We start from the raw sequence: 27,146 nt of genomic DNA, 5'->3' as shown, positions 1-27,146 counted from the left end.
TTCCAAGCTTGGAGATTTTTATCCATATCTGAGCTTACAAACTGCCAATCATGCCTGGCCTTGGGGAGAAGGCCCCCTCTGTTCTCTGTGGATAAAAGCCCCTAAACTTAGAATGGTGAGTGTGTGTGTGTGCACGCGGGCATGTGCATGTGCTTGGCTGCCAGCAGTTTGGGGAGGCGAGTAGCTTGAAGAACTGTCCCCATGCTGAGTTAACCAGCGTGACTTGTTCCATCCTGATATAACCATCCTGAGTCACCCATGCCCAGTGAGTGGCATCGAGCGAGCCATGCCCACCCAGACATGCCTACCTAGTTGCACCACCGGTATTGAGCATATCACCCGATGGGCTGGAGTCAACTGGTATAGGAACTGGTTGACTCACCCCGTGTGACTTCTCCTGGCTGCTGCTCACACTCTTCCTGGCCACCCCCTTTTTTTTCCTTGGTGTGCTCACAGGCGCTGTAGGACTGGTCCCATGGCAGGCTGCCGGTCTATGTCCCAGCCTCCTGCATCGAAAACATGTTATGAGTGGCCGGGTGGGCACTATCAGTCCAGCTGCCATCGGGGATGGACCATCCAGCTGTGACCATCCAGCCACCTCAATCAACCATTTCCACCTGGCCACTGTGAGTCCTCATAGTCTTACTTTCAACTGGCCCCAGGGCAACCATAATGCTGATGTGGCTCTCAGTGAAATTGAGTTTGACACCCCTGCTCTTGGTGATTCTATCTTCCCTTTTACCTTTCTCTTGCTTGATGTGTTAGCTACTATGATATCTTTTTTTCTACATCCTTCTATGTTTTCTCAAAGATCCCCCTCTCAAACTCAGGAAGTAGAACAGCTTTAGGCATACATGTAACTTGGCTCTTTCTCTATGACTAGTGTGCCTTTAAAAATATTAACTGTGGCTCCACTCAGTAAAATCAACCCATGGTTTAGGAGTACTATATTTAGATTCCACAAAGTTATAGATGAATGAAAATACATGTCCCAGGATAAAGTTGCAGGATCCAATCTGATTAGATCCTGCAAAGCTATAAATGATCTACAATTATTTTCTTTCTGTATTCCATCTAATCCTCACTTTGTTTAATTCCCATGTGTGTCATTAAAGATTTATTAATTTTAATAACTGTTTTTACTCACTTTTAACACACTTGGAAACTCAGGAATTTTGTTTCCTCTCAGTTTAGCTGTACGTTCAGGGTACACAATTATGGGACTGAGGAAAAGGGAACTAGCATATGGAAGCTGGCAATCATAACAGCAATTTACCTTCTCATCCATAGGTGGGGAGGAACAAGAAATCAAGGGAGTTGATCAGAATTTCACATTAAATCTTCCATGTTTCTATACACTGCTATCTAAATTGTTTATTTTTACTTCACTTTATATTGCAGCCTCAGCTTAAATTCTATTTGAGCAAAACACAACATTTCTCATACTTCTCATTTGGGTAAAAGAACCCAGCCTCCCTTGTTTTAGCATTTCATATCTGAGTAAGACATTCTCTCTCTCCCTTGTGGTTTCAGTTACAGGAAACAGGCCACCCACCCAAAGGCTTACAGCTAACGGAACAGTGTGGTGATGAAATGAGTTAGCAAACAAGCACTTTTGAAACTATTACGCCCAAAAGAATATCCAGCATGTTTAAAATATTACTTTAAAAGTTGAAATCATTTACTGATGGCTGACTAAAGCAATATGGCTGCCTCATTTGTACTTCTACCCTGTCTAAAATGAGCACTGCTGTAACATATCAAAATTTTAAACTTCTGACAGATATTCCATAAAAAGACAAAAGCCCCAATAACAACAACAGAAGAAAAAATACAAATCACACCTAGATTGAGAGGCAGTCATTACTATACAGCTACTCAAAGAAAAGGAGCTCCAGGTTGTCTTGTGATGATGGGTTCTCATGATGAATTAAGAATAAGCAGCATCAACTAAGCAGCTGCTTCCTTCAAATACAGTATTATTGTACATGAGAGACAGAGCGAGAGACAGAATGGATAGACAGACAGATAAATATGACAGAAATCTATTTTTCTATGGAGATTCCCAATCATCCAGGTCATGGTTGTCCCAAAGATAATTTTTCAAAAGATCACTGGGTTTTCTTTGTTTTTTCTCTTTAAGACGTTTTGCTTCTCATTCAAGAAGCATTTTCCATTCTAACTGAATAGTGGGGAATGGAAGGATTTATATTACTGGCAATAACCTAGTGTTAGCATTGAGAGTCAGACATTAGGTCTCCAAGAGTTGTTGAGGAACCTTCAGAGTTTATTATGCCCTCAGAGTACAAATGGGTGTGCAACCTTCTTGGAATTACTGAAAGGACTATGTTGTAAACAAGAGATAGGTAATGTCGCATCCCTCCCCCTTTGTTGAGAGGAGGCTGTTCAATTTTAACATAGATGGCCTCTTTTAACCCTCTTTCAAACCAGTGGTCCTCTCTATCCAGAATGTGGGTTTAAGGAAAACCTGGGATAGACGGGTGCACCATCAGGCTGCTCCTTTGCAAAGAAATTAATCTCTCTCTCCCCTCCCTCTGTAGTCCTTCATTCTTGGTAGCTTTTTCAGCAAATATCCCCAGTAGCCATAGCGGGATAGGACTGGGGACTACTGCCTTGACGCCCCTATTTCTTTCAGTTCACCAATGTGTGTCTTTGCTTTGTTTTTTCTCACTTTCCCTGCAATAGGGATTCACTGAAACACACTGGCAGCTTGTCCACATTGGACCTGACCCCATTTTCCATGGGGCAGAAGCAGAAGCTGCTGCAGCAACTTTTTTCCCACTTACTCAGGCAAAAGTGGAACATTTTCATTTTCCCATCTTTGAATGAATTGGCAGCAAGCTTGTCCAAGTGGAATGTGAGGCTTTACATGCCACCCTCCACAAATAAAATGCAAACTCCTTAATTTGCTTGCAATATTTACACTTCAAGAACTCCCAATTTAGTGATTTAATACATTAAGAAGGTAGAGCATAAAAGTAAATGACTGATTAAGTGGATCAGAGAAATGCTATGGGCAGTTTACCTAGGCTTCAGTAAAGTATTTGACAAAGTAGAGCATTGGCTACTTCTTGGTAAGATAGAGCAATATGGGACATGCAGTACAACCACCAGATTGATTCACAATTAGCTGACCAACTGTACTCATTGGCACTACATCTCCATCAGCCTTTCCAGCTCTGTGGAATGGCAGCAGCAGTGGGGTGTGAGGGGAGGGAGGGAAGGGTTCATGTGTATATGCCACTTGTATAAATGCAGCCTTGCACTCCTGCACACTCGTCTGCCACGTGTTTAGGACCCCTGAGCTACATGGAGAGAAGCATACAGTGTAATACTTCAAAGTTCTGTTGGGCCTAGAACAACATTTTCATAAAAGAGCTAGATAAGGGAATATAAGGGGAACTTATTAAATTTGCAGACAACACCAGCCTAGGGAGAAAAAGGTGAAATACTTAGGGATTATGTTGACAAATGCAAATATAAAACTGTTCCAAAATAATTATATGCATCTTTGGAGATCTTTGGAGGGATATTAAATAAGACCTACAAAGATGGGACAAACTGCACCTATCACTATTGCATAGAATTTCTGTAATTAAGATGTATGTTTTACCAAAGATGCTTTTTTTATTCCATACATTACCAATAGTCACAACTGATAATTCATTTAAACAATGGCAGAAGGATATTTGCAAGTTTATATGGCAAGGGGGAAAAATGAGAATTAGATACAAGCCATTGCAAGATGTCAAGGAAAGAGAGGGTTTACCAGACGTGAAATTGTATTTCAATGCTTGCTGTCTAGCCTCATTAAAAGAGTGGGTGAACCTCCAGAACAAGAGGCTACTTGAGGGTCATGAATTAAGGTTTGGATGGCATAGTTGTCTATGGTATGATAAAACTAAAGGTAATGTTGATTTTAATAAACATTTCGCTAGACGTGCCATACTAAGAGTTTGGAATAAATACAAAACAAGGTTCTCTACAAAATTGCTTCTTTGGGGTTCCCAAAGGAACCTTTTTTTAAGAAAAGAAATTGTGGCAATGCCAGACTGGTGGATATGTTGTAAAATACTATCTTTCAACTCTGACAACCCTACATTAAAGTAGAGGGAAGAACTTGAACCAGAAGGTTATGTTTGCCATTGGTTTACGTATGAACAACTGAAAGATTTAAAATTGACAAAAAGAGTTATGATGTCAGGTCTGCGGCCATATTCCTTTACCACATAGGTATCAGGGAGGGAGATGAATGAAAGATCACCTTTAACTGCCCCCTTGGCAGTTTCCAATTCAAAGTTATGCCATTTGAGCTACAAGGGGCCCTTGCAGTCTTCATGCAATACATAAATCAGGTACTACATGAACACCTAAACCGAGGGGTGCTCGTTTACCTTAATGACATCTTAGCTTTTTCTGAGACCCTAGAAGAGCACGTGAAGCTGGTATGACAGGTCCTGGAAAAACTTCTAGCCACCAAGTTATACGCAAAATTGTCAAAGTGTGAGTTCCACAAAATCTCACTAGATTACCTTGACTATCGTATCTCCAGCAAGGGGATAGAGATGGATCCAGGGAAAGGGAAAGCTATGTTAGACTGGAAATCCCTAGGTACCCGCAAACAGCTACAAAGCTTCCTTGGATTTGCCAAATTCTATAGGCAATTCATCCCGGCTTTTGCAGAAATTGACTGAACTGTTAAAAACCGGGCCTTCCCCCACAAAGCCAAAGGCAAACCCACCCCTTGGGTGAACAACGGGTTGTCAAAAAGCATTTGAGAAATTAAAATGGCTCTTTGCCAAGAGCCCATACTGCAACACCTTGACCCAGAACAGCAATTCATAATCCAGACAGATGGCAGTGATGTGGCTGTAGCAGCAGTGCTGTTGCAAAAGAACAAAGAAGGGCACCTCTTGCCGTGAGCTTATGTCTCCCAAAAATCATTTGGGAAAAAGAAGTATATGCAGTCAGGTGGGCTTTACTGACTTGGAGACATTTCCTGGAAGGAGGGGATGTGCCATTCGAAGTCTGGACTGACCATAAAAACCTTGAAGCCCTCAAAAGTCCTGAAGACTTCTCCAAAGCAAGTTTGCTGGGCACAGTACTTCCAAAGGTTCAAATTCAAACTAAAGCACATCCCTGCAGGGAATAACTTACTGGCAGATGCCTTATCAAGAAAACCGCAATACTACAGTAAGAGGGAAGAAGTGGTTCACCCCATCCTTCCCCCTTCCCACCAAAAGGCGGCTCAAGTCACTACCAGAGGCCAGACTAACCGGCCACCTACCTTCAGCCAGGACAAGCTGACTGCAGCAATGAAATTGGTGCTGCCAGCAGACCCCTGGCTCAACGACAACAAGGATATCCTGACGATGAGAGATGGCTTAGACTGGAAAGGATCCAAACTGTACGTTCCCACAAACGTGAGGCTGGAAATACTACAACAAAGCCATGACGTGAAATTAGGAGGCCACTTTGGATTCCTAAAAACACTCCACCTCGCCAGGCGTCAATTTTGGTGGCCAAAAATGAAAGCTGAAGTGGAAGATTGCATAAAAAGCTGTGCCACTTGCGCAACCATGAAAATATGGCCAGGCAAGCCCCCTGGACTACTACAATGAGTGGCCAACCCTAGCCAACCATGGGAAGAGATTGCAATGGACTACACTGTCAAGCTCCTAGACAGCGGCGGTAATAAAGTAATTTGGACAGTCATTGATTTATTTTTCAAGCAAGCCCATTTCATTGCTTGCTCAGGACTACCATCCGCAAAGAAGCTAGCGAAAATGTTTGTCAAACACATTTACTGCCTGCACAGAGTACTGAGGAGGATCATCACAGACTAGGGAGTTCAGTTCACTGCCAAGTTCTGGAGAGAGTTCCTGAGGTCCATTGAGTCCACACAAGGACGTAGCTCGGCTTTTCATCCGAGCACAAACGGGGCCGTAGAAAAAGCCAATGTGATGGTGGAACAATACATCTGTTGTTACATGGATTACCAACAAGACAACTGGTTGGATTTGCTACCTTTCGCCGAAGTCGCTTACAACAACGCCGTCCACAGCAACATTGGATTAACTCCTTTTCAAGTTACCAGTGGCAAGGAATTTGTTCCCATGCCTGAACTGTCCAGAGAACCCCCCTCTTCTATGTCTCTGACTGAGTAGATGGACATTCTTAAAAAGGGGTGGGAAAATATGAAAAAAGCTCTGGCGAAAACAGCAGAAAAGTATAAGAAACAAGCTGATAAGCACTGCTCGCTTCAACCCCTCTTCCATGTGGGGGATAAAGTTTTCTTGTGTACCAAATACATAAAGTTAAAAATGCCTAGCAAGAAATTAGGCCCAACATTTCTGGGTCCGTTCCCAATAGTGAAAATAATTAACCCATTTACGGTTCAGCTCACTCTGCCCAGAATTCTAGGAAAAATTCACCCAGTCTTTCATTGCAGCTTACTGACCATCCACCCAGCTTCCCCCTCCTCCAGTAGTGATACAGGGTGAAATACACTATGAAGTGAAGACAGTTTTAGACTCTAGGTTGTATAGAGGTAATATTTAGTGCATTGGAAGAGGTACCCTTTGTCTGAAGCTACTTGGGTAAAAAGTTGGGACATAAAAGCTGATAAGTTAGTAAAACAATTCCATGATAAGTTTCCCAATAAGCCAAAGGGCCCCCCTGGGGGGAGAGGTGGTTAGTTTTGCTTATGTTAACCCCTACGTTATTCTCTTTTCAGGAAACGTTTCTCTTCCGAGGAGAGGCCGAGGGTCAAGCCTGCAACCAAGTTCCCTTTGGATCTTTGGCCTGCCACACTTCTATTCCACTATGCTGTTTCTATTGTGGAAAAATGGGAGAGGGAATATATGAAGTTAAATGCTATGTAGCCAAAATAGAATTCCTTTCTAGAAGCCAAAGTCATCCTTTGTTTCTACACCTCTGCACCTGACCTGAACTGGATACTATTTGGAACCCTGACATATGGGTTTGATTTCATTAAAAATGAATTGGAAATCTTACTGTGTGGTATTGCTAAGTTTTATAAAATATTATTGAAATTAAATTTGGAAAGTGAATATGAAAAACATTGTATGATTCAGTGGGCAAGGAATTTTGGATATAATGTGATGCTTGAACAAGGGGAAATATGTCGACAAAGGGTTTAAAATTTACACTAATCTATATTTTAAAGAAAAAAAATATAAGCTGATATATCACTGTTATTTAACACTGGATGAATTTATCTAGAATGCAAAAAGGTATTTCAAATGAATGTTGGAAGTGTAAAAGTAAAGAGACTTTTTATCATTTATGGTGGACGTGTGATAAAGCAAAAATTTTTAGAGTAAGATTTATATTTTAATACAGATTTTTTTAAAAACAAAGATAAAGATGAAACCTTAAACTTTCTTTTGGGTTTAATTTTCATTAAAGACTTGGAGAAAAAATTCAGAACTTATGTAATCAAATCTTATATATGTTGACAGCAGCAAAACTACTAGACGCTCAAAAATGGAAGGACATTTCAATTCCCACCATGGACAAATGGCTACAGAAGTGGATGGAGTTGGCAGAAATGGCCAAACTGACTATTTTGATTTAAAAAAAGAATGTATGTACCTTTGTTGCCTCATGGAGACCGCTTCTGGATGCTTGAGATGAAAATAATGAAACTTTGATTTTGGGTTTTACCAATTAGATTGATAGGTGTTTATAGAAGTGGCTAGTTTATATTACTATGAGAAAGCAAAAAGTGGTTTGATATTAATGCTTTATTTTATGCAACAGAGGGAGTTGGAAGTCAACACTTTTTTTTCTTTTTCCTATTCCTTCCTCACTTCTCTTCCCCTCTTTCTCCCCACTGTTTTCCTATCTACTTTTGAATTTTGTATCTTATCTTATAACCTAATAAAATGTTGTTTTTTTTAAATTAAGTATGAGCCAGCTACAACTGCCAAAAAAATCAGTGCAGTCCTAGGCTGTGTCAACAGCGTGGAGAGCATCTAGATTCCAAGAAGTGGTAGTGCAGCATTATACTATACTAATAAGACCCACACTTTCAATACTGCATCCAGTTCTGGTCACTATGATACAAAAAAGATGCTGAGAAAGAGGGCTGAGAAAAGCAAAAGTGATGATAATTTGTTTTGGAGGCTAAACCATACAATAAACAGGTGAGGGAACTAGGTATGTCTAGTCTAATAAAGAGGATTAGGGGTGAGATAACAGCAGTACTTGAGGAGCTCTCACAAAGAGGGAACAATCTATTTTCCAAAACACTTGAGGGACAGACAAGAAGTAACAGGTAGAAGATAATTAAGAGAAATCAGCTTAGAACTAAGGAGAAATGTCCTGTTGGTGAAAACAATTAATCAATGGAATGGCTTCTCTCCAGATATTGTGAGTGCTGCATCACTGAAGTTTTTAAGAATAGATTGGACAATTATTGTCTAAAATGTTATAAGGCAGTGTTAGCGAACCTTTTTCTTACGGTGTGCCAAAATTGTGTGCACGTACGCTATTGCGAGCCCAATCTCCCTGCCCTTTCCTGAAGCCTAGGGAGGGCGAAAACAGCCTCCCTGGCCCTCTGGAAGCTGGAAACAGATCATTTCCAAACTTCCGGTTGGGCTGTTGGGCCCATTTTTCAGACTCCCCAGCCTCCGGAGGCTTTCCTGAAGCCTGGTGAGGGTAAAAAATGGCCCCAACAGGCCAACCGGAAGTTCAGAAACAATCCATTTCTGGCTTCTGGATGGCCTCCGGGAGGCTGGAGGAGGCTGTTTTCGCCCACCCCAGGCTTCAGGAAAGCCTCCAGAGCCTGAGGAGGGGTCGCGTATGCATGTGCAGGGGGGGTTGCGCGCAGGTGGGTGGGGAGATTGAGTAGGCACTTTCTAGCCTTTGGTGAACATGCTTTGGAGAACAAGTCAAACCTTCTTTGTGACAGTCTCTCAAGTACTGAAAGATAGCTATCATTTCACCTCTAATCCTTCTTTTCATTAGGCTACACACACTTAGTTGTCTTAACTGTTCATCATACACTTTAGCTTCCAGGCCTGTTATCATCTTTACAGCTCTTATCTGCACTCTTTCTACAGTCTCAGTATAATTTTTATATCATGACCAGAACTGGACAAAGTACAAGTAGTCCTTGACTTAACAACAGTTCATTTAGTGACCATTCAAAGTTACAACAGCACTGACTTATGGCCATTTTTCATACCTGTGACTTTTGTAGCATCCCCATGATCATGTGACCAAAGTTCAGATGTTTGGCAACTGGTTCATACTTATGATTGCTGCTGTGTCCCAAGGTCATGTGATCATTTTATGCAACCTTTTGACAGCAAAATCAATGGGGAAGCCAGATTCATTTAATAACCATGTTACCTGCTGCAGTGATTCACTTAACAACTGTTGCGATAGTCATAAAATGGGGGGAAACTCACTTAATGTCTCACTTAACAGCAATTTTGGACTCAATTGTGGTCATACGTCGAGGACTATCTATATTCTAAGTACAATATAAAGTGGTACTATCCTTTTTAATGATCTTGAAATTATCACTGTTTATCCAAAGTAGGATTGCACTGGCTTTTTTGGTAGTTGTCTACTAGATTCCTCTCACAGTTACTGGTTAAGCTAGCTACAACTATTCGATACCTGTGTATTTGGTTTTTCCTGCCTAACTGTAGGACCTTACTTTTCACATCACTGAACTGCATTTTGCTGAATACAGTCCAATGCTTAAGTCCATCAAGATTCTTCTTGAGCTTACCTTCCAAAGCTTATATTCCAAAGTAGTCACAATTCCTTCTAGTCTAGTATTGCCTGCAAATTTGATGAGTTCCCCTTCCATCTGTCATCTATACCATTTATGAAGATGTTGAAGAACACTGGGCCCAAGACAGAACCTTGAAGTACCACATTGCATGCTTCCCTCCATGTAGAAGCAGTTCCATTGAGCATTACATGCTGAGTACAGTTGGTCAGTCAACTGCAAATCCATCTAGTGGTGGTACCATCCTAGACAGAACATTGTTCTATCTTACCAAGAAGTAGGCTGTAATCTACTTTGTTGAATACTGAAGCCCAACTAAACTATATCCACAGCATTTCCTTAATCCACTAACTTAAGTCACTTTATCAAAGAAGGCAATGAGATTTATCTGTCATGATCTTTTTTAACAAACCCATGCTGGCTTTTAGTAATCACCTTGTTCATTTCTAGGTACTCAGTGACCTTCCAACTACTATTTAAATTGGGCAAAACATGCATCAATACAGGATCAAATAAGTAAGTATAAAATGATGCACAAACAGTAACTACACGTATAAGATGATAAGAGTCTGAGCTGTCTGGAATTAACTGGAAAAAAGAACTGGGAATCAAGAGTAATAGGACAATGAAAATATCAGCTTGGTATGAAGCAGCTGTGAAAAAATATACTAGAGAACTTTAGAAATGCATTGAAAAATAAAGCATCTTATACAAACGTATGGTATATCTGCATCTCAATGCAGGTCTGGTTACATTTGAAAAATTAATGTAATTCAGCTGCAAAACATGCAGAAGATTACAACCAAAATGATCAAAGGACTCCAAATGTCCCTTCAAGAAAAGGCAAGAAAATGGGATCAGAGGTGTGGGAAAACAGCATGAATGAGTTGTATTAAACTATGCATGACATTAGAAAGTGAATAGGGAGAATTCCCCTCACCTCCCAGAAAGGTAACTTGTTTTACCAGTTAAGGAGTTGGACTAAAAACTGGGAAACTATGAGTTCTAGTACTCCATGAGGCGCAGAAGGAAGCTGGATGATTTTAAGTCAGTTGCTATCTCTCACTCAACCCACCTCACAGGGTTGTAACTGGAAGAAAAGGGAGCATTACAGACACAACCCAGAGTTGCACAAAATAAAGCCAGAATACAAATCGAATGAATAATAAACATTAAGACAAGTTGATCAGTGAAACTAATTAGAAGACTTCAAACAGTTCTGAAATTCATTTCCTCAAGATGTATGATGGTCCCTAACTTGAACAGCTTTTAAAAGGATTGTATGATTCAACAAGGCCAACTTTATTAAAGAGGGCTCAAAGAGTTATTGCCAGGTTGAAGATAGTTTGCTTCAAAATATACATTGCAAGGGAACAAATGATGAAAGATAATTTTCCGCCTCTTGCTTGGAGGAAACTAGAGATATCTGCCTGGCTCCTATTGGAAACCAAATGCTGAACTAAGATGGATCTTGCCTGATTCAACTCTTATATTCTAATCTGCCCTGATCCCTTCAAAAGTACTCTAAGAACAGTTTCAGACACTCTGGAAGGAGTTTACTGTTGGCTAAAAAAAATGCAGTTAAAGGTCACAGCCTGTTATGTATGCTTACTTTTTCAATGGACCTTAATCCAGGCATGATATAGAAACTGAGTTTTAAAGCAAAATTGAAAATTGAACGTGCAAATTTCAGATGTTACATGCCATTAAAAAAATCAAGTGAAAATTGGGGTTAAAGTTAATCAAGATACAGCCCAGGAATCCTGCAAACACGGAAAACTTACTAAATCTATAGGGAGGAAACTTTCCAAAAGAGTTGGTGAGGCAAGGCGTGAATCGAGGCCTGAATCACATTTAGGCAGGCAGATTTCAGACTCTGCTATTGGATGAACCCATGAGGAAAGGAAACTTCCTGCCTCGCCCCGTCGAGAAACTGATGGGACAATGCCTACACCCGTATGCGAGGCCGACCCGGCTCTACTAGCGAAGGTAACCAAAGAAAAGTGGGTAGGGCAGCTCCGCCCAAGGACTACCCCAAATCCCTCTGTAATAAGGCAGGTGGCTTTCCTCTCTCTCAACACTACTTACAAATTTCCGCGGTTTACCGCCGCCGCCGCCGCTTCCACCTGGCTCTCCTGCTACTGCAGCTACCGAAGAGTCGTCAGCATTCTTGCCTTTCTTCTTCTCTCGGCCGGCTCCCCGCACGGTCCCGGACCCGCTTCCGCCGCTCTCCATTGCACTGGACTAGCAAGGCCCGCGGCCGTAGATGACACGACTTTAACTTCAGCGAGTACCAACGGCCAAAGCTGAAGGTGCCTCGTTACTTCGGAGACCAGCGCTCGCAGCAGGAGTCGCTCACCAATGGTTGATTCCACTATGAACCGCCGCGCCGGCCCGACACAGGCACCGCTTCCTTGTAGTTCGGAATGTACGCCACGCCCACTGTGTCGTCATCGTGTTCCACAAAGTAGGCTCCTCGAAAATGAGAAAGCGGGAAGCCGCCTGTCTGTGGTTGAACAGGTACTGTTGTTATAGAGATATATCTTGTAGAAAGGCTGGGGATGAAACTTCCAAGTTCCCTTTGTTTTTTCCTTTCCGGGATCGAAAATGAAGCTACCTAATCAACGCAACTATTGAAAGTCTTTTTTTTCCTCATTCCTTTTTCCTTTCGTTTGAAAAAAATGTGTTTAAATGCAGTTTTTAAATCCTGTAAACACTTTTTTGCTCCGTTTCCAGCAAAATCTCTCAAAGAAATAGCGTTTTAGGTCAAACACATATCAATTGGTGCATTCGGTTGCTTTCAAAACTCTTGAATCAATTGACTTGTGATGCCAACATTACTCAAAATATGTTTCATAACATAGACATTTGAAAAATGTACGGGGACCTACTTTTTCTGCTAGTTTTACCATAACACGTTTGAGTCAGAGATGATGTTCAGCCAGTTCTGACAGCTTCTGGAGAACCCATAGCGGAAAGAGAACTGGCAAATAGGCTGGCCCCGCCCCTGCTGCCCCCCCAGCTGATCTTTTGTTGCCCTGAACAGGAGAACAGAACTGGAAAGCAGGTTAGTGGGGTAGAGAGGGAGTGGGGATTTTGCAGTATCTTTCCCCTGCCACGTCCACAAAGCCATACCCACAAAGCCATGTCACACCTACAAAGCCACGCCCACAAAACTGATAGTAAATTTTTTTTAATCCCACCACTAGTTTGAGCTGTAGAAAGTTAGCACCCACCCCTCCTAGAAGAATGAAATATTTTAGAAAATGTTAAAAAGGCAGAATATTATATTTCCCCTAAAAGAGAAATAGAAATATTAAGGGAGACAGACACTCAGAGCTTCAACTCCTTGCCCCCAGCAGATATTTGGTGCCCATTGAGAAGGACTGGGACAGCCTATCTTCAAAACAAAAGACCTTCAGCTCCAGGATGATGGGATTAAGACATGATGATCCTCCAGGACATAATAGGGTTATCTAGCAGCAGGGCTCACTGCATTGCAAAAGCACCTGGGGACACTGCATCACCCTCCAGGCTTCAACCAAACTTGATTCAGACAAACATGATACCACATGGCCTCATGGAATTCTGACTACAGCCAATAGAATGCATTTCTTGCATAGGAACAGGAAGCTCAAAGGCAAGACTAAAGAGAAGGTATAAATATATATCTCTCTCAACTCCATGTAGTCAGCTACCTAGGATCCCAAACCCTGTTTATTAATAAACCATCTTTCCAATCAACCTCCAGGTTTCCAGTGTCTTTCTCACCACTTGGAACTGAACCAGATGCATATTTCTTCCAACACAGCTATGCAGAAATCCAGGATTTTTGTGTTGTTTTTACACTAGCAGATCATTTACACCACAAGTACTCATAATGAAGCCAGTGCTCAACAATTAGGTCTATGCCCACAATATGACTGAATATTATAGAGCCATAATATCTATACATTATTAAGGCAGGACATAAAGTGAGATTTGGACATAACATGAAACGTGGTCAGACTAGAGGATCTCCCGGGGGGGGGGTATCCCTTCTATCTCGTTATACACTGAGTCTTGAAGTAAAATTGGAAACTTGAACTCAGGAAATGTGAATGTCAAACCACAACATCTGCTGTTGTATGTAGGCCAAGTCAGTTAGAGGCAGTGGTGGGTTTCAATTTTTTGGGGAACCTACTCTGTGGGTATGGCCCCCTTTGTGGGAGTGGCTTGCTGGCCATGTGACTGGGTGGGAGTGGCTTGCCGGCCATGTGATCGAGTGGGGTGGCTTGCCGGCCATGTGACCAGGTGGGAGTGGCTTAGTAGTCATGTGACCAGGTGGGAGTGGCCAAGACGATGTCACTGAATTCTTTGCCCCAATGGATGATCTACAAAAAGAAGATATAAAATAGGAAATTTATTATTTTGTGCACTTACTGCTTAAATAAGATTAAAATAAGTACACAAAACAATAAAAGAGCTACTTACAGAAGGTAAGTAGCTTACTACTTACTACTTGTATTTCAAAGGGAATAAATACATATTTAATTTTACACATGTTAACAGCTGTTGGAATTGTGTTTGCACAACAATGGAAAAAACAAAGATATGAAAATGAATAAATATTAGAATGTGCAGGAATGAATAAATTGACAATTAAAATCAAGAAGGCTTTGAATACTTTTTCACATGGGATTTGTTTTATCAATTGCTAACTAACAGAAACAGCAATTAGAAATCTAAAAGTATGAAAGAAAACACCAATTATGTAAGGAAAGGTCACTAAACATTAACTAACATTACACCCCCCCCACACACAAACTATGACAATGCCAAGAAAACACCAAAAAATAACAATTTCCCCCCAAAAGACTGCAGATGAAACCAGTTTTTTTCCCTAACCCTAAGAACAGGAAAGACAAAGCCACTGGAATAAAAACCATCAAGGCATTGTGGGAAATTATAAGGGACAGTGCCAGGAAGCTCACAGAACCAGCAGCCACCTCACAATTACCTAAACAACCAGGCATCACACAGAAACACACAAAATCTGGCAAAGCTGCCTTGCACCGACCTGGCCTGCCCATAGAAAAGCAGCTACCTTGAGACACATAAACCATGCACCAACCTGTATACTTAAAAGCAACATATTGCATCACAAATAAAACATTTGCAAAAAAGAATAACATTTCTTGTAACAAACATTCTATAAACAATAAATAAATAAAAATTCCCTAAAAATAATTAAAAACCACCAAGAGAACACCAAAGGACCCCACAGTCCTCTCCCTCCTTATCTTTTTCCTTTCTGTCCTATCTTTCTCTACCTTCTACCCCAACCCCACTCCCTTCTAGCACTGATGATGTTACCTAGTTTGATAATAAAATATCTGTAAGAAAACTACCAAGCTCAGAAAGCAGCAAGGATCCCCTATCCCCCTACTCCTCTTTCTCCCTCTCTTTCTCCTTTTTGTCCTTTCTCCTCCTTCCCCCCCCAACCTCACTCCCTTCTAGCACTGATGGGATCAGCAGGATGTGCCCTTCTCTATCACTTTTTCTACGGGATGGTTTAGATCCAAAAGGACCGTCCAGCGGCAGAGATATCGACAGCGATCCTGGAGCTCCAAGATTGCACATCGTATCATCGCAATGTCAGCTCCGCCTCCAGTGTTCATGTATATTGTACAACAACTATAGCAGTATTCAGTAGAGATATATGTTCTTCAACCAGTAGATGGCAGTTATAAGTTTGTAGCTGCATCTATGGTATACTCTATGCCTTTTCTCTGAATAAATTTTTTTCCTGCTTCCTTGTCGCAGTTGAGCCAAAAAGCACATTTGGACTGTGTAATCAGTTCTGTTCTATACAGAATTTCTAACAGAGATAAGTCTAAGACTCTAGTTGGATCATGATCTTACATTCTGGTTATATTATTTACACAAGGACAGCTTTTTCTCAGCTTATTTTCCCCTACATTTACTATATTTAATGCTTGAAATCTATTAAAACTAGAGATCACAAAAGACCATCTTAAAAAATCCCAGGTCTCAAGCTAAAGTTACTTTGAACTGTATGAAGAACCAGCCAGGAACCTCTAGGTTGCAAGTTAGGCTGGAAAGTCAGGAAAAATATTCTAGAAGAAAGCGGTGCCAAATCTGCTTCATTTTTTTTTTTTTTTTTTGCCAAGAAACTATATGAATGTAGCCATGCAGTCATCTAGGATTACATCCTTGAATTGTAGCTGATCCACTAACTGGTACCTTCCAGAAGAAACTGTTGTTGACTTCACCATTTAACCAAGAAATGGGCAGTGGAAGCGAGAAAGTCAGTGTTATATAGTGGTTGCAGCCCAATCAACTTTGAGTTGGTTTGGTGAAAAGGGGAGGCAGGATACCTCTTGGAGTTCTTCAAAATAAAGGTAAGCTACACTGTACATCAAGCAATTCTTTAATAACAGCATGGCTACTGTTCTGCATTAAGGTACAGAAACATACATTTCATCATCTTGCATTAAATAGTGCAGTTTGGGAGTACTTGGGTAATGGAATTCCTTGGAAAGTCTTCAGATAGATCCAGCTTCAGCATTGTAGATGTACACATTACTTTACTATTGATGATATATGCACTTTCTGCTATTTTCCCATTTTCAAAATAAATTTGCTTTTTCATCTTTTATCCCACTCCCAAAATCATTATCTTAGATTAGATTTTGATTTCATGTTCTATAATTGAATTGTTATAATACCTTTACTCATTCTTTTATGTAAGATACTGGACTCTGCATCTGCATCTGTGCTATTCTGTATCTGAAATGAGAAAGAAAAAGAAGCAATTACAAACTAGTTCCAGACAATAAAGCCTATAGAAAGTTACTAAACAATGGACAGAATACATCCTAGCAGTGAATTTATAAAAGCGAAGAAACCACTCAAATAAAGGTTGTTCACAGTACCTCTTTGTTTATTACTATCAGGTGTGCCAATACAAAAAAATAAAACTTCATGAGTCAAAAGAGAAAGCAAATTTGCCAATAAATGAATGTTCCCAAACAGCACCCCATACAGGCAATCTCAGTAATTTCATAGCAAAACAGTATTGGCAACAGAAAAACAGTTGCAATATCCCCCCCAATAGATCGTATTATGGAGAATCGATCAGCTTCATGTCTCCCTAAACTCTCAGAAAACTGAACTAAGGAAGGGAGGGGGGGGATACCTGGGTCCATCAGAAAGATTTCTACATTAGTAACAATGTTGTGGGTAATTAGACAGAGGATGGTATGGAAAAAGGCTAGGCTACTTGGATGATTATGAAAATTGATTAATTATTAAATTTTACTGCATGCTATTTTTTAATCAGAATAACATTAACAGGGGAAGGTATACTCCTAGAAAACAGTAATGTGTTCTCTAAGTCAACATTCCAAGTAGTTTACTATAAATAGTAAATGGAGTGCACAATTATACTGAAGTGTAATTATTCAATTAGTCATCTAATGCTTTTTAAAAATAATTCCCTGTGTTTTTTACAATGCTAACAATAGACAAGTAGTTAGGGTTACTCTGGTTTCTCTTCAGATTGTATAAATCTTTCACCTTTTACTCACCCAGCAGTTAATCCTACTAATAATTCTGACACAGATTCTAATGCAGCTTTGAAGAGCAGAAGCAAGGACTGTGCTAAATATCCTTTAGAAACATCTTATTGCTTCAAATCCTGTTAGTTTCAAATGAGGAGGAAATTAAACTATTAACAATTAGAAGACCTAAGGGGATTGGACTAGAAGACCTCCAAGATCCAACTTCTGCCTTGACAGATCTCTGGAAAGGAGGGGTGGGTGGTGTGGGAGCTGCGTGATGGAAGGCTGCCCCAACGAGGCTGCCTCTGTTGAAGGAAATGTCCATCTGGGTTCAGTTCCAAGTGGGGAGAAAGACACTGGGATGTGCAGGGAAGCTGTTTGGAAAGATGATTTAATGGTGGACAGGACCATATGTTTTTTTTGGGATCCTGGGCAAATAGCAATAGCAATAGCAGTTAGACTTATATGCCGCTTCATAGGGCTTTCAGCCCTCTCTAAGCGGTTTACAGAGTCAGCATATCGCCCCCAACAATCTGGGTCCTCATTTTACCCACCTCGGAAGGATGGAAGGCTGAGTCAACCCTGAGCCGGTGAGATTTGAACCGCTGAACTGCAGATAACAGTCAGCTGAAGTGGCCTGCAGTACTGCACTCTACCCACTGCGCCACCTCGGCTGAGCACATGGAGTGGAGAGTGAGATATAGTTATACTCTCTCTTGGGCTTTGAACCTGCTTACTGTTCTTGTGAAAGAAATGTATTCTGATTGATTGTCAGATTCCCATGGGGCCATGCAGGGGTAACTTTGTAGGTTGTCTTGAGTCCCAGGCTTGGTTGAATCTTGCTGGGTGATGAAGGGGCTTTGGGCAATTCCTATTATGGCTTAATGGCTTTGTCCTGGTTTGGACAAAGGTCTTTTGTGTTGTAGATAAGCTGGTCCAGCCTTTTGTCTTGTGATATGATAGCCTAGTCTTTCCAAGAGCAGGTATCTCCTTTTCTCATTCAAGGAGGTATAATATTCTGCCTTTTTAGTATTTCCTAGAATATTTCATTCTTCTAGGAAAAGAGTGGGTACTAACTTTCTATAATTATAAATTTTAAAGTACTTCAAAATTAAAATATATTAGATGAACATTGTGTTCTGAACAAGGCTTCCCAAGAGCATGAAACAGTCCTTGTCCCAGCAAAAAACCCTTTTATTAATTACAGTGAATTCTGCTCATTTACAGCCAGCAAAGTCTTTCAAAGGAGGATTTACAGTCACACACATTATCTGGCTTGGAGAGCTGACAGGCCGATGTCTGCAGAACTTGGCAAGGAGTCTCAGAGAGTCACTAAACAATTAGCGGATTGTCTCCTGCAAACTCTATTCCTCTTTTGCTCATCTTTTATTTCCTCTGGGAGGGGCCATTCGTCATCTGGCTTTACTCCCAAGTCGAACCCTGCTCTTTGGTTGTTCCATTTGTCCGGCAACTCTGCGCATGTGCACACTGGGTACAGGCTCCAGCTGTCTGTCTGCCTCATTGCTGTCTGACTCTGACAACAGCTGATAACTGGCATCCTGTGCCAGTTACTTGGTGCCACATCCCAGAATGTTCCCAGCCAGCTGCTGTGTATCCCAGGCCTCCAATCAAGCCATAGGGTGCCTATAACTGAGCAGCCCAGCCAATCCATTGCCTGAGCACCGGCATATCAATCAGGCTTGTTGTTTAGCCAACTAGTGCTCTGCATCAATCAACCAAGTGCTTGATATCACTCTTCAAGCCCCCAGGACACTCTGAGGGTCTGGGACATCTGTGGGGTGCTATGAGGCAATTGGGCACTGGGGATGCCCACACCATTCAGCTCTGGGACTCCCTGCATTGCCCAGATTATCACCCCAGGACTTCCCACAATGCCCAGATGATTGCACTAATCTCTCCCCACTACATAAGTATTCAAATATCTAGGCATTTCCCTTTAATTTTAGACAACATGGAAAGAATACCTGAGAATCATTTCGGTTTTGATCCACAGATTGGCAAATATAATTTTGCTTTATTCAAAAACAATTATGCTCCTGCCAAAATAAAAATCTTCAGAGCAAAAGGAATTGCAGCATAGGTAGTTCTCAAATTACGATTGTAATTGGCCCCAGAATTAGTTGTAAGTCTTTGAAGTTGTTAAGTGGATCACCATGTGACTCTGTACAATTTTACATTTTTGTACAATCCTTAAACGAACACAACAGTAGTTAAGTGAACATGGCAATCATTATTTATTATTTATTTATTTATTTTAGAAAATTTATATTGCCACCAATTCACACATGGCGACTCAAGGTGGCTTACATGAATATAAAAATATCATATATAAAAAATAAAACTAAGAAAATAACCAAATAATAAATTAATAAAATAATAGCTCCCCATCCCAGTGACAACACATTACACAAGCCATTTAATGGGCCCCATCCCACTCTGGGTTTCCCAGACCCGCTGGCAGAACCAGGTCTTCAGTACCTTCCTAAAGGGTGTTAGAGTCGGGGCCAGTCTAATCTCTGAGGGAATGATGTTCCAGAGAGAAGGAGCCACCATGGAGAAGGCCCTTCTTCTGGGCACCACCAGATGTATCGCCCTAGGGGATGTGACTGCAACATTCCTTTTCTCCCCACTATAGTGGGTCAGGTAGATGTGACTGGGAAGAGGCTCACTGTTAATCTGGTCCCAAGCTATGAAGGGCTTTAAAGGTGACAACCAGCACCTTGAATTGCATTTAGAAGCAAATCAGCAACCAATGCAACTCTTGCAGGAGAGATTATACTGTGAGGCCTGCAGTTATATCCCTTTTAGGATCTTTGGCGTGCCACACTCTCTCTTATTTCATTATGCTGTTTCATTAGTGTAGTAGTTGGGAGGGGGGAATAGAAAGGAGTAGAATTGTGGAATGTTTTGTTGTCATTCTTTTCTAGAAGCCCAAGGTCATCTTGTGTCTCTGCACCTCTGCACCTGACTGGAACCACCTGGGTGGAGATGCCAGCATGGAAGAAGATGATTGGACCATGTGATGGATTTGTGGGTGTGAGGACAAGATCATGAACTTTCAACTGGGTGGGAATCCTAGGTAACTTCCAGAATTGGGATTCCACAGATGTGCTAAGATGTCTGACTTATTAAATTGGAACTTTAAGGGTCGTTTTGCCTTGGACTCTGATTTAATTCTGCATGATACTTGGAATACTGACATATACATTTTCACACAGAGGTCTGCACAAAACCAATTAATTAAAATGAATTAATTAAATTAATCCATTTTATCCTGTGGCCATTTTTTTGCCAGAAACCAGAAGTAAATGACAGAAATCAGCAAAAAATGCCAAAAATCAAAGTCACATGACTGCAGGACACTGCAAATGGCCATAAATGTGAGTTGATTGCCAAGTGCCCAAAATGCAATCTCATGATCTCAGGGATATAGAAATGGCTGTCAGAAATTTAAAATCAGGTCATAAATACTTTTGGGGAGAAGGTCTACCTACAAGTCACCTGCTGTATGAATTACTCTAGAAAGAATGCAGAGCAGAGCAACAAAAATGATTAGGAGACTGGAGGCTAAACTGTAGGATGAATGGTTGGGGAACTGGGAATGTCTAGACCAGGAGTGTCAAACTCACGTCGTCATCACATGATATATCGGGACTTTTTTCCTCTTCGCTAAACCGGGCATAAGTGTGGTCAGTGCATGACTCCCATGGGCTTTGAGTTTGACAGTTTTGATCTACACTAACAAATAAAAGAACTAGGGTGACATGATAGCAGTTTTCTAATATTTGAGGGGCTGTCATACAGAAGACCTATTCTCCAAAACACCTGAGGGCAAGACAAGAAGTAATAGATAGAAGCTTAACAAAGAGAGTTTCAACCTAGAATTAAGAAATTTCCTGTTAGTGAGAACAATTAATTAGTGAAATGGCTTGCCTCCAGAAGTTGTGGGGGTTCCTTCACTGGAGGTTTTTAAGATGAGATTGGACAGTCATTTATATGGAATGTTATAGAATTTCCTACTTGAGTAGGGGATTGGTAGAATACCTTCAAGGTCCCTTTGAATGATGAAGCTGGATTATAAAAGTTCCTTATTTTGAATTGTCCTTTTTTAGTAGATTCAACACTGGAGATTATATAAACTTGACACAAATTTAGAGATAAAGTTTAAAGGTGTATTGTTGGACTAACTATAGAATATATGGTACTGTATTGTATTACACTAACTATAATATTGGTTGTAGAGTATAAAGGATATTAAGAAAATAGCAGATTGGCCCAATGCTTTAAATACAATCTGTACTACAATCAGTCCAAGAAGCAATCACTTCACTTGATATTCATATTAGAAGAACCATTGGAAACTGGTCCCAAAGTGGTCCTGCCACTAATTAAAAGAATAGAAGAATGTGGGGAAGTAGCAGGATTGAAAATAAATAAAGAAAAAACTAAAGTAATAGTTAAAAATCTAATTGATAAACAAAAAATGAACTGGCAAAAAAGACAGATCTTCAGATAGTTAATAAAGTTAAATATTTGGGAATACATTTAACAGCAACATATGCAACAATAGAAGAAGATAACCATATTAAATTACTAAATCAAATAAAACTAGAATTGGAAAAATGGAAAAGTTTGCAATTATCAATGTTAGGAAGAACAGCGACTATAAAAATGAATATTTCACCGAAACACCTTTTCTTGTTTCAAACAATCCCTATAAAAGTAGATAATTTTTTTTGATGAGCTAAATACAATAATTTTGAAATTTATTTGGCAAGGGGAAAAAACCTAGAATTAGATTGAAACTGTTGCAAGCCTCAAAAAATAATGGAAATTTTGGATTACCAGATTGGGAGTTATATTATCAAGCATGTGTACTAACATGGATGAAATAATGGATAACCATTCTTAGGCACAAAATATTGTATTCAGAAGGTCATGATCAGCAACTAGGATGGCATGCTTTCTTATGATATGGTAAGAATAACATTTGTAGATATTTTCAAAACCACTATGTAAAAAATGCACTATTGTTAGTATAGGAAAAGTTAAAGCTAAAATATACATGAAAATACCAGGATAGCTTTCAACAATGAAAGCATTTGTTCACCCAAATCTAGTAAATTTTGAAAGAAATTTAACATATAAAGTTGTTATAAATACGGAAGGAAATCTAAAAACCAAACAAAAACTACTAGAACAGAGTGTTGACTTATCATGGTGACCACAAATGCAAATGCAATTGAGGTATGATAAAGATGTTAAGATATATGGCTTTTATAAAGAGCAAACAATATTTGACCAAATACTGTTAACAGTAGATGAAAAGTTAATTAAGAAATTATATAACTTTTTAAATTTCTCCTGAAGCATAAAATGGAAGAGGAAATGGTGAAAGAACAAATGATAAAATGGGCACAGAACTTTGGCTATAATATTGAATTGGATAAATGGGAAAAAAATTGGGGAACAAACTTAAAAATGACACTATCAAGGAAAACCAGTACAAAATGTTTTACAGATGGCACCTGGCACCAACAAGGTTAGCTAAAATCTCAACAAATACTTCTCCAAAATGCTGGAAATGTGAATCAATACATGGAACATACTACCACTTATGGTGGACCTGTGAGGAGGCTAAAATTTTTTGGAAAAGGATCAAAAAGTGGCTAGAGGTAATAACAGGTATTAAAATAGAATGGAAACCTGAATTTTTTTAATTAGGAATAATGACTATGAAATATAAAAAAGAAATTCAGTATTTAATATTACATATAATTACGGCAGCGAGGATTGCCTTTGCCCAGAAATAGAAAAACAAATTAATTCCAAGCGAAGATGAAATAATAAGAAAGGTTATGGACTGGGTTGAAATGGACAAATTAACAAAAGAAATCCAGGGAAAAGAAGAAACAGAATACTACCAGATATGGGATAAATGGTATAGGTGGATGGAGGAAAGAAACAAAGATCAATGAAGGAAGACAACAAAGCCCAAAAATAGTAGTTGAGGAGAATTAACATATATGTATGTATGTATGTATGTATGTATGTATGTATCCATGTGGTTTAAATTTACTAGAGGTAATCAGCCAATATAGCAGACAGATGAGTAAGATAAGAGGGTTAAGAATGGTGAAATGCAAATGAAATATAATAGAAGGGGAAACAATATAAGGTGAGTGATATTGATTGGAAATTGCTATTAGAAAGAACAGGAAGCTCCTGTTCATATTGTATTGTGTAAATGTGGTGTACATCTAAGTTTTGTGTGTGTGTATTTTACATGTTTGTAAATAAAATTAAAAAAATGAAATTATATAACTTTTTACTAAGCCTAAAAATGGAAGATGAACAGATAAAAGAGACAATGATAGTATGGGCAATTTTTTTTGGATATAATATGAACTAGATAACTGGCAAAAACTTTGGGAAAGAAACTATAAATTGACTATGGCAACCACTTATAAAGAAAACTTGTATAAAATGTTTTATAGATGGCACTTACCACCTGCGAGACTACCAAAAAAGTTTAAAAATATGTCCACCAAAAGTTGGAAATGTAATCAGAAACCATAGGCACATACTATCACCTGTGGTGGACATGGCAAAAAGCAAAAAAATATGGGAGAAAATACATATGTGGTTAGAAAAAATGTTAAGACAGCATATAGATTTTAAGTCAGAATTATTTTTGTTAGGCATAATACCAGAAACATATAATAAAGGGAATGTATATTTGATATTATATGTGTTAACAACAGCAAGAATTGTATTGCACAATATTGGAAAAGCAAGGAAACACCTACAAAATACGTTATAATTAAAAAAAATATAGGACTGTGCAGAAATGGACAGATTAACACTGAAGATAAAAGAAAAAGAAGACACAGATATTTTCAATTTTGGGACATTTTTTCAATAGTTCTATAACAGGGATAGAAATTAGGAACTTAAGAAATATTATTATGTAAATGAATAGACCCAGACAGTACACTGCTTATTAAGCACATATTGTATGTTTTAAAAAACTCAATTAAAAATTAATTGAAACTGAACAAAAGTGGACAATATGGGAGAAAGAGGCTTTTGCAGTCAGGTGGGCACTCCTGACTTGGAGACACTTCCTGGAGGGGTGTAAAATACCCTTCCAGATGTGGACTGACCAAAAGTTATTTGAACATAAGCACATACATGGAACATATATTTCATACACCAATAGTATCAGTCACCTGTTCCAGGAATAAAAGCTGAGAAGCAAGCAGAACGCAATGACATCTCTTCCCAGAAAACTATTAAAAACAGTTGGGTCACAAGGATTTTGTAATAGCATTAATTGGGAAATAAGCAAAACAAAAATGTGCCTTGTTTTAGAGATTCAGTACAGAGGTTACTGTCCAGGAAATTGGATGGCCTGTGGATGTATGGAACAGTTCAACTGAATATAGCTGGACAGGTTTCCTGTTTGATTGTAACATGGGGCGCCTCCCAGTATCTTGGAAAGGAAATAGGAAGCTGCTGCTCTATTGCAAATTAGTGCAGGACATGTACCACTTATTTTAGTTCAATTATCAGTGAGCAGCCAAGTTCTTAATACTTTCAAATTCAGATCCAGTTTCATTCTTTAGGTCTCATTCAAAGCCACTTATAGCTGAGGTGCAGTGGTGGGATTCAAATAATTTAACAACCGGTTCTCTGCCCTAATAATTTCTTCTAGCAACCTGTTCACCAAACTGCTCAGAAGGTTAACAACCAGTTCTCTCGAAGTGATGCGAACTGGCTGAATCCCACCACTGCTGAGGTGTCCAAAGCAGAAAATACTGTTTCTGAGCTTGCCTCTTTACTGACACGAGGAAAACTGAAACAAAGGTTGAAATCTGATTTGTACAACCATAGATTTAGTCCAAAGCATCACCATTTAGTTCAGAATTCAGCTGAGCAATTCCCCCTACCCCGCCCATCCAGCATCACCAGAAGGGAAAAAAACACTTAAAAATGAGATTAATATATCAACTCAGGGGTAGAACATGCCTGGCCTGAATGTTTGCACTTAATGAATTGTGTACAACTCATATAATATTTTATTTCTATTTTTTTTACTTGAACATATTAGAATAATACAGACACAGACACACATACACACACAAGAAGTTTTAGTTTTATTTTATTTTTATATTTTAAATTTTTTGATTGATGTGAACTGCCCAGAGAATTGGATGGCATACAAGATTTATCTGTTGTAGGTCCCCAATTTACGACAGTTCATGTACTGACCATTCAAAGTTACAACAGCACTGAAAAAGTGACTTATGACTATTTTCTACACTTATGACTATTGCTGCACCCCCATCGTCATGTGATCAAAATTCAGATGCTTGGCAACTGACACATATTTATGATGGTTGCAGTGTTCTGGGTTCATGTGACCATATTTTGTGACCTTCTGACAAGCAAAGTCAATGGGGAAGCCAGATTCATTTAGCAATTATGTTACTAACTTAGCAATTGCAGTTACATATTTAATAACTGTGGTTAGAAAGGTCATAACATGGGGCAAAATTCATTTAACAAATGTCTTGCTCAGCCATAGAAATTTTGGGCTCAATTGAATTTATAAATTGAGGACTACCTAATATCAGTGTTCCAAATAGCATCCAAAATTAAATCAGAGTCCAAGGCAAAGTATTGCTCAAAGTTCCAATTTAAGAGAGCCATGTTGACACATCTGGAAAACCCGAATCTGAAGCTTCTTGGTTTTCCCCACCCAGGTTAAAGTTCATGATCTTACCCCCACACCCACAAGTCCATCACATGGTCCAATCTTCCACTGTCATCCTGGCAGTTCCAACCATCCAGTTCTTGTCAGGTGCAGAGGTGCCAAGACAAAGGATGACCTTGGCATTCTAGAAAGGAGTTTTATTTTGGCTACATAGAATTTTACTCCATACTACCCCCCCCCTCCCAAATCCCCACCATAGAAACAACATAGAAGAATAATAGAAAGTGTGGCAGGCCAAAGATCCAAAAGGAACATGGCCGCAGGCCTGACAGCTATGTTATCAAAGTTCTTATTCCCATAACCTCTAACTAGTGAAACCATGCATCATATGACAGCAATTTTTGAATAAGATACCTCATATGGGCTAATTTACACTATATGTCCAAAATGGACTAACTTAAATGTATATGTGCAAAATCTGGGACCTATGATTCCCATGGAATTGATATTTCATGACATAAAATTATCGTAGAACAGTTTATGGCATAATACAAAATGTCATAAATCATTTCCTGGCCTATTTGACTGATATTCAGTTGAACATTGGCTATTTTCACAGCATATATAGCTCTGAATATATCAGTAGTACTTAGATTTATATACTTATATATGATGTGTATAAGATAGCTGCTCTCTCTCTCTCGTTAACTTATATGTGGAACAGACGCTCAGTAGGTAAACTAACTGAGGAAAACAGTATTTTAGGCCCAGCCTGAAGCCAAGCAAAGGAGCGACTGATTCATAGCTCACACTTACCTCATGCTGTCCCAGACAGTGTATGATAGCACTTTTGCTCTGGCTAGGGAGAACGCTGGGTGGACAGACTGAGGCAAGCCAGGTCTTTCAAATGCTAACAGCTTTAATGCTTAACAGGTTGCCAAATGCGGCAATTCACAACGCACATGTCTCAGCTGGCAACAGCTGAGCCCTGTTTGACAGCTCTTTATATATACCAACTGTCAAAGAGGTAGCCAATCAGGAGTGAGGA

The 27,146-nt window shown here is 39.6% G+C and overlaps 1 protein-coding gene across 1 annotated transcript in view; it reads right to left on the bottom strand.

Moving 5' to 3' along the window:
- The window catches only part of DIAPH1 (diaphanous related formin 1), a 132,146-nt gene extending 119,371 nt beyond the window's left edge, over nt 1-12,775 (bottom strand). The window contains exon 1 of the mRNA XM_032219904.1: nt 11,882-12,775. Coding sequence (XP_032075795.1) covers nt 11,882-12,028 — 147 coding nt within the window. The 5' untranslated portion in view covers nt 12,029-12,775. The remainder of the gene's footprint in view (nt 1-11,881) is intronic.
- Nucleotides 12,776-27,146: the final 14,371 nt, after the last annotated feature.

The sequence above is a fragment of the Thamnophis elegans genome, chromosome 6 (genome assembly GCF_009769535.1).
Source record: "Thamnophis elegans isolate rThaEle1 chromosome 6, rThaEle1.pri, whole genome shotgun sequence".
NCBI lineage: Eukaryota > Metazoa > Chordata > Lepidosauria > Squamata > Colubridae > Thamnophis > Thamnophis elegans.
The sequence above is the reverse complement of the archived record's forward strand: the minus strand, read 5'-3'. Positions and strand labels throughout refer to the sequence as shown.